Consider the following 16,715-nt stretch of genomic DNA (forward strand, 5'->3'; position numbering starts at 1 on the left):
CCAGCATCTTCAGATTGCCATAATCTTGAAGATACAGAGTTTGTAGATTCTGGATGAAGGCTTTCTGCTTTAAATATGTTTTTGCAGTGTATTTACAAGAAACTAAGTTCTGTAGGAACCACTTAGCAGTGACATCTAATATGTTTCTTCCCTCTTCTCTCACACTGTCTGTTTTGGATAGGTGTGTTAAAAACACCTAGTCCAAGCAGAGATCCCAGTGAGGTCCCTCGCCTGCCAGACCCCAATCTTGTTTTTCCTCCAACCCCGAGACGATGGAATGCACAGCAGGATCCCACACTGGAAAGACCCAAGACACTGGAGTTCCTACCCCGGCCACGTCCTGCAGCCAGTCGGCAGCGCCTTGATCCCTGGTGGTTTGTGTCACCCAGCAATGCCAAGGGTGAATCTTCTGCCAACAGTTCAAGTACTGATACTCCAAGCAATCTGGACTCTTGTTTTGCTAGTAGCAGCAGCACTGTAGAAGAGAGACCTGGACTGCCTGCACTGCTTCCTTTCCAGGTGGGTCCTCCTGCAGAAGAGCGGACACTGTTGGACATGGATGCTGAGGGGCAGAGCCAGGACAGCACCATTCCGCTATGCAGAAGTGAACTTAATACACACAAAGCTGCAGCATATGAACTCAAGCAAGAATACTGGTCTTAATATGAAACCACTGGGGGCAGTGAGCCCCTCTAAATTCAATCCTTTTTGCACTGAGAATGCACTTTGAAAACAGATGAAATGGAGGGATGCTACAGAGATCATATGGTGCTGCCTCTGCTGAAGATGTGTTGTCAGTTGCCTGATTTCTTGTCTGCATTTGGGTGAAACTTGGCAACTCTGAGCTGCTGACTTTTGCTGTGGGGTTTTCCTGTAGTCTTCCCTGCCCTCTTATTGCAGTTTGAATCTGCAATGAGCTAAAATTATCATATCAAAGTCTTTTGTTACTGACCTTGTAGGATTTGGCACTTGGCAGTAAGTATATTGGTATCCTGGCTATCCTGGTATTAATCAGTATTTTCAAATAATATTCAAATATTATACTACAGCAGACATCATTGTTTGATGTTTTGCCAAGGAATCCAGCACAGAAACATATACATATCTGGAGACTACCTTCTCTGAAATGCATTCAGATTGTTAGACAGGCCTGGGAATCATCATACCCCCACTGAAATTGCAGAAGTAGCTATCTTGTTTGTCCTCTTTTGCTCATGCGATAGTGCAAGGTGGAACAGACGGCAGGGGAAGGGCACGGTGTCTCCACTGGTGGAGGTCTTTGAGAGCAGGAGAACCAGACTGTTGGAAACAAGTAGGTGTAGTTGGTGCTGGCTTCAGGGTAGGTTGGATGAATTTCACTGATCTCCTGAGGTCCGTCTCAGCCCTATTTATTTTATGACCCTATGCTTTCAAGATGAAGGCTTATAGTATAGCTCTTTAGCTTGGGTATTTTTTTTTCAGACTTACATTCCATCAGTCTCTTTTCTTCCTACCCTGTTTCTCAGGCTCATAGTCAAGTTGCCTCAGCTTTGGGAAGAGAGTTAGCAGAAACTTTCTTTAAAGATGTGTTGGCTTGCAGAAGGAAGTAAGTTATGTGTTTCCAAATCTTTTTCTTTCTATTTTTTTTCTCCTTTCTTACGCCTTTCAGGAGTGACCCATGAAACTCAAGACTGTTCTTATGCACACTGGTACTTATTTAAGGCTGTTTTGAAAATGAGGCTTGTTAGTAGTTGGATTGAGCAAACAGGAATCAGAACATCTGGATTCTGTTTTGTTTTGTCACTGACTCACTGTGTGACCCTGGGCAAATAATGTAACCTCTGTGCCTGAATTTCCCCATCTGTAAATAATAGGAATAATACCTACCTCACAAGGGGAGGGGTTGGGACATATATAATAGGTATAAAGTCCTTTGAGATCTTTGAGTGAGAGGCACTATAGATATGTAGAATTTTAATCATGTTCAAATACGTAAAACACTCCTAGATCTGGAGCAAGAACAGACTCCTGTCTGGAAGGAGGAAGTCACACAAATAGGGTGTGCCTATGCTCAGAGTTTTCTGTATAAAGACTTAAAAGTGTGTCTGTGCCACTGCAGGTATGTTCTACTGGCTGTAATGAGAGCTTCAATCTTCCCCAGGTTTGGCATTATATATAAGGGTTGTGGCCTTTATGTGAGTGTAATAGGGTAGTCTGCTTTATTGCAGGGTACAGCATGTCTGTTCACTGTGTTTGTACAGATCTATGCTTGTTTTGCTAATCTGCTGATATTTGGTTGCAAATAAGTCATTTGATAGTGCTGCCAATGCAGTACTCAGCCTGTTGGGGCAGCCCAGCCTTGCTGTGAAGGCAGTAGGGCCGAATACTTCCTGCAGCTGTCAGCACAGTGAACTTGTGTGTTAGATGTTTGTAACCTGATTTTACAAACCAGCATGTTTGTGGAGGAACTGTATGTAAGGCTTTTTAGTTCTGCGTGAGGACTGAAACCAGCATGTTCCCATTAACCAAGTGCACCTTTTTTTTCAAGCAATTACAATATGTTTTGTTTTGAAAGGTCACATATTTCTCGTTTATCCCATTCTATGGAAAATGCTTAATGGCAGAATTACTTTCTGCTGCCCTCCCTGTTAAATGCTCCAGAGCTAGCCTTAATGGTGCTACACTAGATGTTGAAGCTGGAGAGCCTGTTGACTCTTTAGACAAGGTATTATGATAAGGCAAGATGGGATTCAGATACATGAAGAAAACATTTCTGACTATTTTGGCATTATTGGTTTCTTAAGCATCCTTTTGCTTTCCATTTCTGAAAACTCAGTTTGTGAACCAGACACTATCAAAAAGGCAAAACTCATCCAACAGATTGCTAATTTTGATTGTGCTATAAATCAACTTTAATGTAATCTCTCTAAGAGGCTGTGTCAGAGGGATTTAAAGGAGGAGATGAAAAGAATTTATTTTTCGTAGTTTTCCTTATAATTTTAAAAAGTCTGGAACAAAACTGGATCAGCTGTTCTGAAATGTTACATTTTCTATCCAAAAGGTATCATTATAAATGTCATAGGGAGTATCATCTGCTCTATTCCAGGTATCAGCTGGAATAGCTCCATTTGAACAGAAATCTTTCAAATCCATTTACTTACATGAAATGGGAGGACACCTTTCTAGGTCACACCATATAACTGATATAACTCAGCCTGCTAACTTTGTAATATCTGGCCAGTTGATTTGACCAAGTGAACTTGTAAGGTTTCTGTCAAATTCCCAGGAAAGACAAATGTAAAGGCAAGTTGTTCAGTCACCTCTTTTACTTAGGAAAGTTGAGGATGAAGAATTAAACCCACTTGCCCCTCTCCCCCTTTTATAAAATCACTTGGTGAAGGTGGTGTGTAGCTGAACTTTGAGAAGTACTTTGCTCCAGGGAGTATCTTCCCTAATGCCAAGTAGACATTGCTACATCAAAAAACTTGTAGGACAGGTGACAAGAGTCAAGGATCCAGGTCAGGGTTACCAAACTAGATACTGTTATTACAAAGCTGCCAGACAGACTAGTTAGAAGCATATTGGTTGGTATGTGTTTGTTTTGTGTATTTTATTTTTTTTAACCTTTCTTCGATGCAATTATCATCATTGAATCTAGCATGTGAATTAACCTGAGGAAGTCTTTGAGCATCCACCCATAACTGTCTTCCAGAGGCCAACCTGAGGTATCAGGCAAGAGGAGTCAGTTGTGGAAACAAGGCTCCTGGCTTCAGTAGGTGGTGGGATATTCTCTGGCAGGCAGAGAGGGGGCTCTCAAGAGTCAGGTATTTTACCTTATGCATTCTAAAAGTTTTTGCAGCCAGTGTCCTAAGGCCCAGAAACTGTGTGCATGTTTAAGCTGGGTCAAAACCTCTCTCTATGTCCATCTGTCCCATCCTGGCTTGAATTCTCTGCTTTCTTAATCTGTTGGGGTTTTTTCTTCCCAGTTGTGGGAGCTGAGGTGCTCCAAATCTCCAAAGTGGTTGACTCTAGTCCAGTAGACAGTGAGGAGTTATGAGCCTGCCAGTTCAGAAATCTTTTTTTTCCTACTGGTTGCTAGTATTTCCATTTGTCAGGGAAACAAAAATGTCAGAATATTGGTCATTGACCTACCTTTATAGTAGTATTCTTGAAGAAGATGGTGAAAATCTAAAAAAAAAAAAAAAAAATTAAAAAAAAATTTAATAAATATATTGTTTCATAAATGTCTGAATAAGTTGCACTTTTGTCTGAGAAAATGAGAAAAAAAACATGAACGTTACTGAGCGGTCTAAAACAATGACAAAAGAATGGAAAAAATAGGTTTAAATACAAGCCTTACAAACAGGAAGAGGCAGTTTTTAAATTGAATAGTAATAATGAGATTGTCGCTGATAAAAAAGTTTGTGGTTTAGAAATATATTTGTATTTTTGTTTAGTCAGCTGGCAGTGTGTTTCACTAATTTATGTAATTGATGTGCTCACTTAGGAAATAGAAAGAAGTCTGTCAGCCCTTCAAAGTATGCTATCCTTGTAGCCTGTTTAGTTTTACTGTAATTGGAATATAATATAGGTATTGGGGGAAAGGCAACCAGTGCAAAAAAGGACAAAATTTTTTATACATTTCTACTGGTTTCATAGAAATTGATTGTGGGACAAGTAGAGAGAAGAACGCTTTTGTGTCAAAACTAAGGTGATTAGATAGTTGCAGATTCTTTCCTAATACTGTTGCTTCTTACAGACTGCACAGTGGTCTGTTTTACCAGCAAGTAGGTCTTAATCTTCTCTCAGTCATTTTCAGAGGTACAAATGTAACTTTTAATACACATTTCCCTTCCAGTTTATTATTGCAATGGGTTGATATTCAGTATGGGGCAGAGAACCTTGGTGAAAATACTCTTTTTGTAGTAGTTTTCTAACAAAACGAGTATTTTTAAAGTGATTTTTTTGTTATTGATGGGGAAAGACCTGTTCTGGTTTGGCATGGTTTTATGATGAAATATTTTTCTGTACCTCTAGGAATGCCTTCCACTTCATAGCATGCTGTTATCTTAAGACATTGTGGATAATACTGCATAGAGATGTTACTTCGATATGTCACAAAACTGGATACCTCTCATTCTGTTGAAGGTGAGGCAGTAATGGTCAAGTAAAGAAAGGTCTTTGCCTTTGGAGTGTTTTGTTAAATAAAACATGACGGGAAATCCTCGACCTTGAGTCACCTTTCTATCTTGAGATTAATTTTTATTTGAAACCTAATTAATCTCTGTGGGATTAATATGGAATTGAACCTACTCCTGCATCCCAAAATTCAGTGATAGCCTGTTATTTTTGCAAGTAATTTTAAGCTAATGTAAATAGGTTTATTTCTTTATGTTTTTTTGAAATGTTTTTCTTTGGAAAACATTTTTCTTGATTTCTAACCTTTTCCATGTGTTTTGGAGAGACTCTCAAGAACTCTTACCACCTCTATGATGAATAAGAAGGGTTATATCTTGCAGTGTGATTTAAGTTCTCCTTTTGGCTTTTTTTTTTTTTTTTTTTTTGTATGAAAAAGACATTTACATTTGGAAAGATTTCTGATCCTTACCCTGTTACTGAAGAACAGTTTGTATGTTTAGAAACACAGAAAAACAGTTTCTATGTTTAGCAACATAGAAAAACAGCTTCCATGTTTAGAACTCATTTCAGACTACAATTTGGGTAAAACTGGACATTAAAAGTGAGGGGATAGACGTGTTAAAACATATTTGCAAACAAGCAATAAATATGGCAAATACAAGGACCAATGTATACTGTCACAGAGCGTAACTTTCAGACTTCATGAGTCTTTGGTTGATGGTATACTTAAGGTATAGGAAAAATCACCTTCTTAAGTTTTTTCTTAAGTTTACTGTTTTAATACTAGAATACAGTGGTTTGCACAGCCAGTTAATATGGTAGCTAGCCAGACAGAAAGGATCTTTAACCAAATTTGCTTTTTTTTTCTCTCTTATTTTCAATCCAGTTTTTGGGTTAAATTTTACTTTTTGTCTTTTTTTGGTGTTTAACCGTCAATGCAGTCTTAAGAAGAACCTATTGTTATTAACCTCCCTTTCACAGTTTCATGAGGCATTATGGACATGAATCTGTGGGTTATTCTGGTGCACCCCCTATTGAATGCATTAGTAGCAAGTCATGCTGCACTTAAAATGTGCATTTGCTTTTGGTTTTTCCCATGCTTGGCTTTTTTTAACAGTTTTGCCACTGGTCAGAGATGAACACAACTTCTGAAATTACCTACATAAACTTTTTTTTTACATGACAATAGTGACAGTAGTCACTCTCAGGCTAGGAGGTATGTGCTTGATTAACAAGTAACTTGTCACTGGTTACTGGGTAGTGGGTCTGATGTAGATACTGGAATTATTATTGTTCCTTTTTAACAAGGACCTTCCATTATTTGCAACTGGAAACTCTTCAGCACTTCCTCAATGTTTGTATACAAGAAATATATTTTAGCTCCTTTTGTACATGAGTGAGAAATCTTCCTTTTTCTAATCAGGAACATAATTTTCCTACTGTGAATGGCTTCTTGAGCTCTGTGGTTTTGTTTGTTAATTTTCTGTTTGGGGATATTGTTTATTTTGGGTTTGGTTTTTAAACCTCTCAAATATATATATATATATATATATATATATATATATATATATATGTTTGTGTGTGTTAAGTGCATCCTGTATGCCGAGGTGCCTTCCATCTCACATATCTCCTTGCTGGGGCCTGAGGTTGGTTTTTTGGAGGTACCTCCTAGTTGTAGCTTTCAGTACTTTCAGGCCAGATACTATCACTGGAAACATTTTATACCCTACCATTTACACTCCTGTGTTGAGCCACACACTATCACTGCCTCTCCCTATTTCTCCATTAGGGTTTTGGCTCCCTCCCATCTTTGTTGTTTATTTATTCTTGTTGCCATAGTAACAAGTATAAGGCAGAAAACCATACACATTTCAGATGTGCTTTGACCTAAAAGATTTCCATACTAAAAGCATCAGATACAATTGGGTGAAGTGGAAGTGGAGGTTGGCAGGAAATAACACAGTAAGTAACACAGGGATACTGGCTACTTGGTACACTGTTGGCATCGCTGTTAAGTTGGATCCTAAAGAAGAATTTGAGGAATGTACAGTTACTTAATTTGATAGAATGATTTGGGTTGGAAGGGAACCTTAAAGGTCATCTAGTTCCAATCCCCCTGCTATGGGCAGGGACACTTTCCACTAGATTAGGTTACTTAAAGCCCCATCCAACTTACCCAGTGTCTGGTTGGTTTGTTTTGTTTTATCCTGAACTACCTCATTTGTAGAGATAGAACAGGCAGAAAGTCTAAGTTTTGGTAAGAATTGCTCTAAGTGTGCAGTTAAGGTTGGAATGAGATGGGAAGGCAGAGGCAAACTTGTATTTGGCTCTTTGACATACAAATTCCTGATGGAAAAGTAAAACCAGCTATTCAGTTGATTAAGTTAAGATTATACTTGCTTTAGATATTTATGTCTCCAAAATAAACAATGAAGACAAAGTGGGGCATTTTTCATGATAGTTTCTATTTTGTGGAATGGTTGATTGTCCAGAGACAAAAAGAGATTTCATATTGGCCACTACTGCTTTTAGAAGTGATAGGTTTTTTTTTTCAAAACAGATTTTATCTTTAATAACTTAATGTGCTCTTAAAGTGGAGCTGTACATGATCCTGATAGTTTTCCTGTATTTGCAGTATTGTTTTCCTAGTGTATCAGCTCCTAATACAGTCCTTACTGTATCTGAATGCTAATAATGTGCAGGCAGCCCAATAGAACTAATATTAAGGAACTGTGACATATTTTTAGTGTGCAGTGGATTTATTAACCCAGCTTTAAGTGGGTTACTGTTAGGCCTGTTGTTGATGGATCAGATGGATGCGCGGCTAGAAAAAGGGAGCTTATAACAAATCTGCAGGAGCAATGCCAATGTTGTATTTGCTTAAAATAAGCAATTTGAAAAATAAGCATGGAGGGAGGCAGGGGGAAGGCCATTCATTAATCAGAAATACATCTATATGTCCATGCTCAAACTTTAGTTGCCAGGATAGCTAGTGAGAATCTACATTGTGTTCAATGTGGCTGAAACCTCAACATTAAGACAAGAATAATTTATTTTATATATGCTATTTCAGAGTGATTAACACTATCTCCCATTCTACCTTGATTGTTTCAATTCAGCTTTTTCTCCAAAACAGATGTTGAGGTTGGATAAAACTGGCCTTTTTGTCTTGGGGAGGCATATAGGTCTGAGAAAGAAGAAACATGGCTTTAGCAATGTCCTGATCTTTTGTGTTTTGTGATCTTGTCTGGGGAGGTTATAATGGTGCAGGTGGACATGCTGGTGTTGTTTCAAGCTTCATTAATAAGAATGCCACTAGCAGCAATTAAGTTACAGAATAAACCTGGCCTCTTATTACTGTTTCGGATAGCTAAGTTGCACACTGAGCTTTCTGAGTCTAACTATATCTGGAGGTGAACAGAACTTTTTCCTTAAATTCTGCTGGAATTTGTGAATGTGGCCACTTCTCAACTTGGGCAATTTGTTTTCTCCCAGGCCCAGTCAATGTCACAAAATCGGTTGTCACCCTCAACTTATTGCCCAGATACTCATAGGAGGTTTGTTCTTTTGTCTTGCATGCTTTAGTGAGCAGCTCTTACAATGTCAATGGGGTTAGCATTTGTATCTGAGCAGAGCAGCTAATATCTCTGAGCTGACTTTTCACACTGCATCTCAAGCTTCATCAGTTCTGCCATTGCTCTATTTTCAAGGTTATCTTGACAACTGTAATATCCAGCCTATAAAGAATACAGCCACGGGGAGGAAAAAAAATAGGTAAAATAGAAAGCATACGTAGGAGTGTTTGCCAGTTGAACTGGTTGAATTTGGTCAGTGCTCTTGGCAGAGAGTAGGATCCATTCTTTTGCAACATAGATCTCTTTGGGGGATGGCTTGGTTTGAGCTGCAGATTTTACCTAGATTCATGTAAAATTCTCGGACATTGGTGCTCGTCATGTTTGGCAATTATAAGACGATACCACATAAACCCAAGAGCATCTAGTAAAAACAGCTTGTATTTAAGGTAATTAACTTTCAAGTTAAAAGGGAAGAGGCATCAATTCAGAAAGCTCTTCATCACATTCTTAAATATCACTGAAATAAGTGGAATGTATTTGTGGGTCAAAATGCACATGACCCCAGCTGAGCAAAGGTCTTTTATTCTGAATTGGGGGATTGTTGTGTAGAGACTGAGGGTGAAGGATCAGGTCCTTACCTTGATTGTCAGACTAAGAAGTTAGTTAAACTGAGGAAAAAGTTCCTCAACAAGTCCTTGGGTTTGATTGCTGACTCTTGTGGCCTTTCCATGGCTGCACATGCCATGTGTATTTGACTGCTACTTCTAACCGTAAGCAGGGTAACTTTGAGAATGTTTTCTGACATGGGGTGAAGAACTTCTGCATTAGCAGATTGCTAGCTGTAAAGGGGCAGTAAGTGGTGATTGGAGGCTGTGTGTGCAAATGGCAGTTTAACCTGAGGTCTATTCTCAAGTGTTTCTTCTCATTTTACAAATGCATCCCTCAAAGCTGGTGGACAGACCTGACAAGTTCAGCAGTGAACAACATCCACCACTTTTACTAGAGTTCTAGGATTCTGTCTGTCAGCTGTCAGCACAGCACACTGTGCTGCTGTATTTAATTTCTTTGTCATAAATTCAGAACAAGCTGGAAATATCTATGATATTTTGCCTGACTTATGTTGAGAGATTTATATGGAGTGAGCAGCCAACAGTGGTGGAAAAATCAGGGAAAATACCTGTGCTTTTAACAATGTCTCTCCTGTGGCTTTGAAAGTCCAAGAATTTCTCAGCCAGAGAATGTATTTCCTCCTTCTTTTTATAAGCTACTTCTTTCTTTTGCCTTATTAATTGTGGATCTGTTCCTGCTTCTATTTCTAGCCAGATGCAAAAATTGGTGACCTGACTTTCCTAGGTGCAGTGTTGTAAATCTGAATAACCAGGTGAGTAGATTTCTCTAGTGTAAGATCATGCCCTCATGTCTGATGCTTTGAGATATGGAATAGTTCCTGCTTGTGTTGAAATCACTTTGTGAAGGGTGTTGGGTACTTCATAAGGAACTCCAAACTCTGTAGGACTGGGATTCATCTTCCAGCTCAAGTATTTCAGTCTGGTTTTGGAGACCTCTGTATGTCTTCCATTTATGGTGTTCAAAAGTCTGTTGCTATGGAAGTAGCACCTGAAGGTATGTTTTGCCTGAAGAACCTGCAATGAAGCAGTTACATTACCAAATGGCAATGTACCCCAGAATTGAATAAAATAACAGAGGCCACCAAGTTTTTCTTGTTTGTGTGATGAAATGTTGTCAAATTAAGTGATTTGTTGGAGCCTTCCTTTAACTTCTGTACAGCAGTAAGCTTAGAGGAAAAGAAAATTGCATTATTTTTAAAAAAGCTTTATTTGTGACCCGGGCTTGTTGCCTCTGACCCTCTTGGGCTTAAATGGTTAAATTATATTAATGTCCAGTTTGTTTCACTGTAGGTAACACATCAACTGAATACTCTTGTGCATAATCTACTGTATCTTTCCTCTGTTCTGTGTCAATGTATTATGTGTATTTGGATTACAGTTCTTTTTGCATTAAATTATTTTATGTTATAGAACAATATTTAAGTGAAGCAAAGAGCTAATGGAAGTTGTTGACGTTTTGGGATTTCTTTTCTCTTTGCTCTTTTTTTGGATGTACTGTAAATTGTAAACCAAGGATGCCAAGCAGGCTTGGTTCAATGGCTAAAATTATTGTATTACAGTGTAATGCTGATCTAGGCCTTGTCTCAACACTAGAGCACACAGACTTGAATAAAACTGTTATAAAAGCAATTGTGTTCAGGCCTTGAGTTCTTGGGTTTGTGCCCCAAATAATTTCAAGCAGGTATTTAGAAAAACAGTGGCATTACCTTGCTATGAAGATTTCAGAATTTTTCCCAGTAAAAGTGGTTTCTTTTTCTTTACTAGGTACCTCAGTCCTGATCAGCTATTCAAGCTCTGCGTTCTCCATAGGTCTTTTGAAATGTTTTTTGTGAAAACTCAGTTTAGTACAGTTCTTGGCAAATAGTATACCTGTCTGCTAAGCCCCTTCTGGCTTTTCTCTGAACCAAGGAATTAATTGCATACCATTTTTATTAAGGCTAATATTTCTGTTCTGTTAGCTTGAGTTTTTTCTCCTTTTTATTTAGCTAGAATATGAATCTAAATGGCTGGATGTGGAGCTTATGCAGTAGCATGTTTTGTGCATGGTGACATTTAACAGATGGTTTAGATTCACTTGTGATGCTGTGCCTTTGTCCCTGCCACATCATTCAGTGAGACAAAGTTACATGAACAAGAATCTTTCCAAGCTGTTTTCATGTGCTGTGTGAAAGCCTGAAACACATGGTTTTGATTCCTAGGTCATGAATTTGAATCCTAGATTACACTTTTGCTCTTCTCTGCCACAAAGCCATCATTTCACATTTCTCTGCTTTAAGAAATGTAACCGTATTGATGAACTCACGTTTCATAATTTCCTTTGAAAAAAGATTTTTTCTAATGCAGGTACATGCAAGAAATCCTTCACTCTTCCAATAGATACGGAGACTGAACAATGCATGGGTAGGCTTCCTTTAGTCATATATTCCATTCAAAGTGCTGTACTGGTGTGTTTTGTGATAAACTAGGAGGACAGTGAACAGACAGTCAATTAAGTTTGTTAGAAATAATAGCATGCAAGATGAATTGTTTTTTCACTTGCCTTAACAAAGGTATCTTAGTGTTTTGTTTTTCAAGCTGTTTTTCACTCCTTCCCAGATCTGAACTGTTTCAAACTGAAGCAGGTATTTCTAACCTCCTGCAATGTTCTGCAAAGTAGCATTCTGTCTTAAAAGATTCAGATTTTCTAGCTGAATTTACTCACCTGTCACAATGACAAGGTTAACAAGGTTACCCTGATGTTCAAGCTGGCCTCATCAGCAGCAGAAATCTATGTGCTTCATGGCAGATCAATTTCTTCCAGCAGCTGCAGCTGCTGCAGAGCATGGCAGGAGCACAAAGCACTGGGGTAGAAGAGGAAAATAATATAGCAGTTTTCTAAGCAGGGAAATCTTAACTTCTAGCAGAGAAGGAACATCTTAAATGAAAACTGGCAGAGTCAGTACAGATGCAGAACAAACACATCAGCAGATGCTTTAGGCTGAGCAACTTGAGCTTTTCATTGATGTGTAGGCAAGGGTTGGGTGTACAAGTTCTACTGTGACAATGCAAATCATATGTGGCCTTTAGCTCTGAGTGTGCTTAGATGAGGAAATAGCCATGTATTACTTTATATTCAGATGGCACATGCTGAAAATGCAGGTGGTGCTCTGAAAGTCCATAGCATACTTTGATAAAACTCCTAGTATAATTCCAAGGCTATGCAGACTAAGGGAGAAGAGGGCAGGCTTTCCTCTATCATGCGGCTCATATAATTTGACTAATTAATCTGCTGTTTCTAGTGAAATTTTGGCATTCTTGGTCCTTCTGAAATGGAAGTAAAGGGAGAAGATGTCCTACTAAAGCTTAACAAGAGCCTAATTACATGTAACATGAAAAGTTTGTAGACATATTGCTATCAGGCTCAAACAGACTAAGCTTTTGAAAAAATCTGGAGTGAAGATGACAATAACAAATGCAGAGTATTTTAACAAGGATTAAGAAGTTTTGTCTTCATGCTTGGGCACAATGGACACTGCAGCTTGCTTTGGGAGGGAAAGAAAATAATTGTAACCAAGGATGAACAAAGCTCTGGCGTTTTCAAGTAGACTTCAGCATGCTTTGTGCCTCTTTGCTGCTTCATCTGAAATATTTTTAAATGGCATGTGATTTACTTGCTGTTAAGTCCTCATTAATTTAACAATGAACAAATCTGAGTGGAATGAAAAGAGGCAGGATAAACTGATAGCACTCCGACACAAAGTGGAACAGAACCATAATCGCTTTACTAAATATAACCAAAGTCTGTACGCTTCATGCTTGCAAAATTTGCTCTGAATTTTATTCTCTTCTCCCTGGATCAGGCTACAGTATCTTAACTTTATAACAAATCATGGGTTTTATTTTTTTTTTTTAATACATGAATGAGGTTACCTGTCACAGATTGCAGCCAGTATTAAAAGAACCAGCTCTCATGGATGTCAGCCTCTTACACCATCATGTTCTCCAATAGGGCCCTGAGACAGTAGTTGGAGAACTCCCCATTGTACAAAGAGCTTACTATTTCTGCAGCAGTTTGACATTTTTGCTTTTGGCGATCTTCCTGCAATTGCATCTGGTTATTCACTTTTGCTACAGGTACCCCCAGATCTTGCAGGCCTTATTTGGAGGTAAGAGAATCTTTGAAGCTGATGCATTTTAAAGGAGAACTTCTTGATAATGTGGCTGGAGCTGCTCTATAAGGGAATGATGAACTGAAGCAAAGGGTGACTGCAGGGTAGTGGCTACATGGATGGAGTCCTGATCAAGGTAAACAGAGCAGGTCAAGTGACAGTAACTGAGGCCAGTCACAGTCCAGTGATTCTCAGGCAAGTCTGTAGGGATAAGGCAGATCCAAGGTCAAGCTAGGAAGGCAGAAGGGGGCCTGGTTGAGCAAGGTACTGGACAAGTGTAACCATAATCAAAATTTAGTTGAGGCAAGGATTATGAACAAGAAAATGTGGCTACTTGGTCAGGGAGGAGGCTGATGAGGTTTCTCATAGCTCTTGTCTCAGCCACAGCCACACAGCTGTAGCTGACCTGACCATGAGCCCAGGCAGCCAATGTGTAGAAGGGGCTGTTGTTACAGAAGCTGTTGGTTACTCAGTGGGGCAGACACCAATGACAAAATCCATTAAAGTTCATTATTATTTTTTTCTAGTTCTGCAGTTCAGCATTGTAATCAAGTGTAGTTAGAGGATGAGAGGAGGGCCCGGGAGATTTCACCACCACTGGGGATTTCAGGAACTCAACTTTTTCTGAGTCTAGTGGAGGAAGCTCCTGTAGCCTCAGTGCTTCATATCTTCAGCACAAACAGCTGAGATTCTCTGCTGGCCTTCTCCTCCATGCAATTTTCTGTCTTTATAATCCAATCTCCTTTTCTGCAATCATATAGCTTTCTCTGGAGCAATCTGTCATAACCATGTTCGCCAACTGGCTTCTCACCTGCATTCAATTCTGACATTAGGACCACACTTCTTGCATCCACATGTCATCTCTTCAGCATTAGCCTGTTTTCTCTTCACATGCATTGCTTATTACAAATTACATGCATGATAGGACAGACAATTTTTCCTCACCAGTTATACACAACCTTTCAGCAGTACTATTTTAAGCAATGTCCATCAGTGTCCTCCTGCCTAAAGACATGGGTAAGGAATCAATCCTATCAGATTTTAATTCTGAAATGGTATCACAGCCATTTAGTCTGTAGAATTCCTCAACTTACACATGTATCAGAAAAACAGATGTCTAAGTCTCAGTTGCAAATTCTTTCCTATCCAACTAAAGATGGAACAGATTTTTTTTTAAAATGCTGTTGGACAGTGCAAAACTGAAAATGTCTGGTGGAATGTAGGAATTTGCTGCAATAACCTGCTCTTTAAGAAAGTCCTTTCTGGACTTGAATCTACACAGTCGTGAAGATGTGTTTCCTAATATCTCAGGAACAACAGGGCTTTTGGGACTAGGGAGGGCCAAGCAGAAACTTCTGTGAGAGCCTTTGAGCTCTCAATAACATTAAGTATTGCATAAGCCACAGCTGAGGGTGTTAGAAGCTGTTTTCCTGTCCTCATCTAAACAATGCAGTGGATGATAAACAGCAAGTTTGCACACAAGCTGAGAACAGTGCTTTGGAACCGTGTGGCTAAGGGAATCTGAGGGCCTGACCAGCTCTGTGCAACTCCTGTTTTGTCTTATACCACAAAAGATTCCTCTCAGGCTTTATGGCACATGCAGACTGCCTTATTTTGATGCTTGCTTATGACCTTGGGCTCCATCTCAGACAGTCTTAACCTTGTGTCAGACCCTTTGTAAACTTAGTCTTCTCCAAAGGTTTTGGTGTGCATCAAGATGTTGCCTCTACATAATCTACGTAACACCAGCTGAGAGGAATTGCCCTGGAGTAATATCCCCATCAGCCTTTCTCTTGTACTGAAGTACTATGCCAGCCATTACTTGAAGTGCCATGGGCCTAATCTTGTAACTCAAACAGCCACTTTCTTTGCCAACTGGTCTGCTCCAGTTTGCTGATATTGACTGCTGTGATCTGCCATTGGAAAGCAGACTAAAGCTAGGAGACCTTAGATCTGACTGAGCACTTGGATTCATCTTCCCAATGTGTTTCCTATATGGCTTATTACACCCCTTCTTTAACTACTTCTAGAATGGGGATGTTTATTATATACATACATCTCCATAGGCTGCAGTGCACAATAGAAAATATTTTTTAATTTACTCTGTGTGTAGGTGTAAATGTTATTTAGATGGCACAAGGCTATCACCATTCTTCAGTTTTGTTTTATCTAAGGCAAACATCTGCTAAATTGACCAAGATGATAGCTGAGTGTGTCTCTTGATGGGTAATTAAAACAGCAGCTGTTTGGGTTTATGTCCTGGGATGACTGTGCATATGGCAGGGAAACCTCTCTGCTGGCAGCTAGGAAAGTTCTGTGGGTACTACCTGTGTCTACCTTTATACACAGGTACCTGGTGGATGTCTCTAAGCTTTTAAATTCTGGCAGAGGAGCAGAAAAACAGCAGGACTTGTCCAGAAACGTTTGGTAATCCTGGAGCAGAGTCCTTATCTTAATCACCCTTCTCTAGCCAGAGATGAGTCAAAAGTGCACAAATTCTTGGCGTTTTGCTCTGTGTCAGTCTGGTGTCTCCTGTCCCTCAAAGACCTCATTTATCCAACTTATAGTTGGGTCCCTACCTTTGGCTTTTAATACAGCTCAGTGAATGTTCCATATATTTGTTCAGCGATAGGCACAAATAAGGTATTCATCTAGGTCCTGGCATCAAGCTGGAGTTTGGGAACACATATAAATTCAGAGTTAAAAGGACAGACAAAACACATGGGTTTGAACATGGAAGGTGTGCAAGATTCTTCACCAGCTATGCTAAGGTGTGGATTAATTTTATTCTCACGATATGCTGGGAAAAGTCAACACTTCATCTCCCTGAAAGACACCATATGGCCTGGCTAGTATTCTTCCTTTCTAGAAGGAAGGGTTTTGGCAAACACAGTGCTGCTGCAGCTGGGAACAGTGCTTAAAATAACACCAAGGCTCCAGCTTAGATTGGTAGCCTTCGGCAGCTGCACTATGTATTGCCAGGAAGAAACTGCTTGCATCCTCAAACTGCAGGGGATGTTCCTCCTGGTGCAGAAATATTATTCATTGCTAAATGCTTTGTGTTGTGACAGGGTGGTAGGGAAGTGGATTTATCGTCAAAAAGCAACGCAAGGTATAGACAGCAAGTTCCTGCTGCTGTGAGGCTGGATGACTCAGGATGTGATGGTTGGTGTCCTGCTTAAGAACTTGAAGGACAAAACTTTCAGCAATGACTGTTTTGTTTCAGCACTTTGATGCCCAAGAAA

General features: G+C 39.4%; 1 protein-coding gene across 2 annotated transcripts in view; it reads left to right on the forward strand.

Moving 5' to 3' along the window:
- MAP3K9 (mitogen-activated protein kinase kinase kinase 9) overlaps positions 1-10,951 on the forward strand; it is a 60,617-nt gene extending 49,666 nt beyond the window's left edge. For both annotated transcript variants that reach the window (XM_085581999.1, XM_031505007.3), the window contains one exon: positions 182-10,951. In XM_085581999.1, the coding sequence (XP_085438125.1) occupies positions 182-663 (482 nt within the window). In that variant the 3' untranslated portion in view covers positions 664-10,951. The remainder of the gene's footprint in view (positions 1-181) is intronic.
- Positions 10,952-16,715: the final 5,764 nt, after the last annotated feature.

The sequence above is a fragment of the Lonchura striata genome, chromosome 5 (genome assembly GCF_050655825.1).
Source record: "Lonchura striata isolate lonStrDom1 chromosome 5, ASM5065582v1, whole genome shotgun sequence".
NCBI classification, from domain to species: Eukaryota; Metazoa; Chordata; class Aves; order Passeriformes; family Estrildidae; genus Lonchura; species Lonchura striata.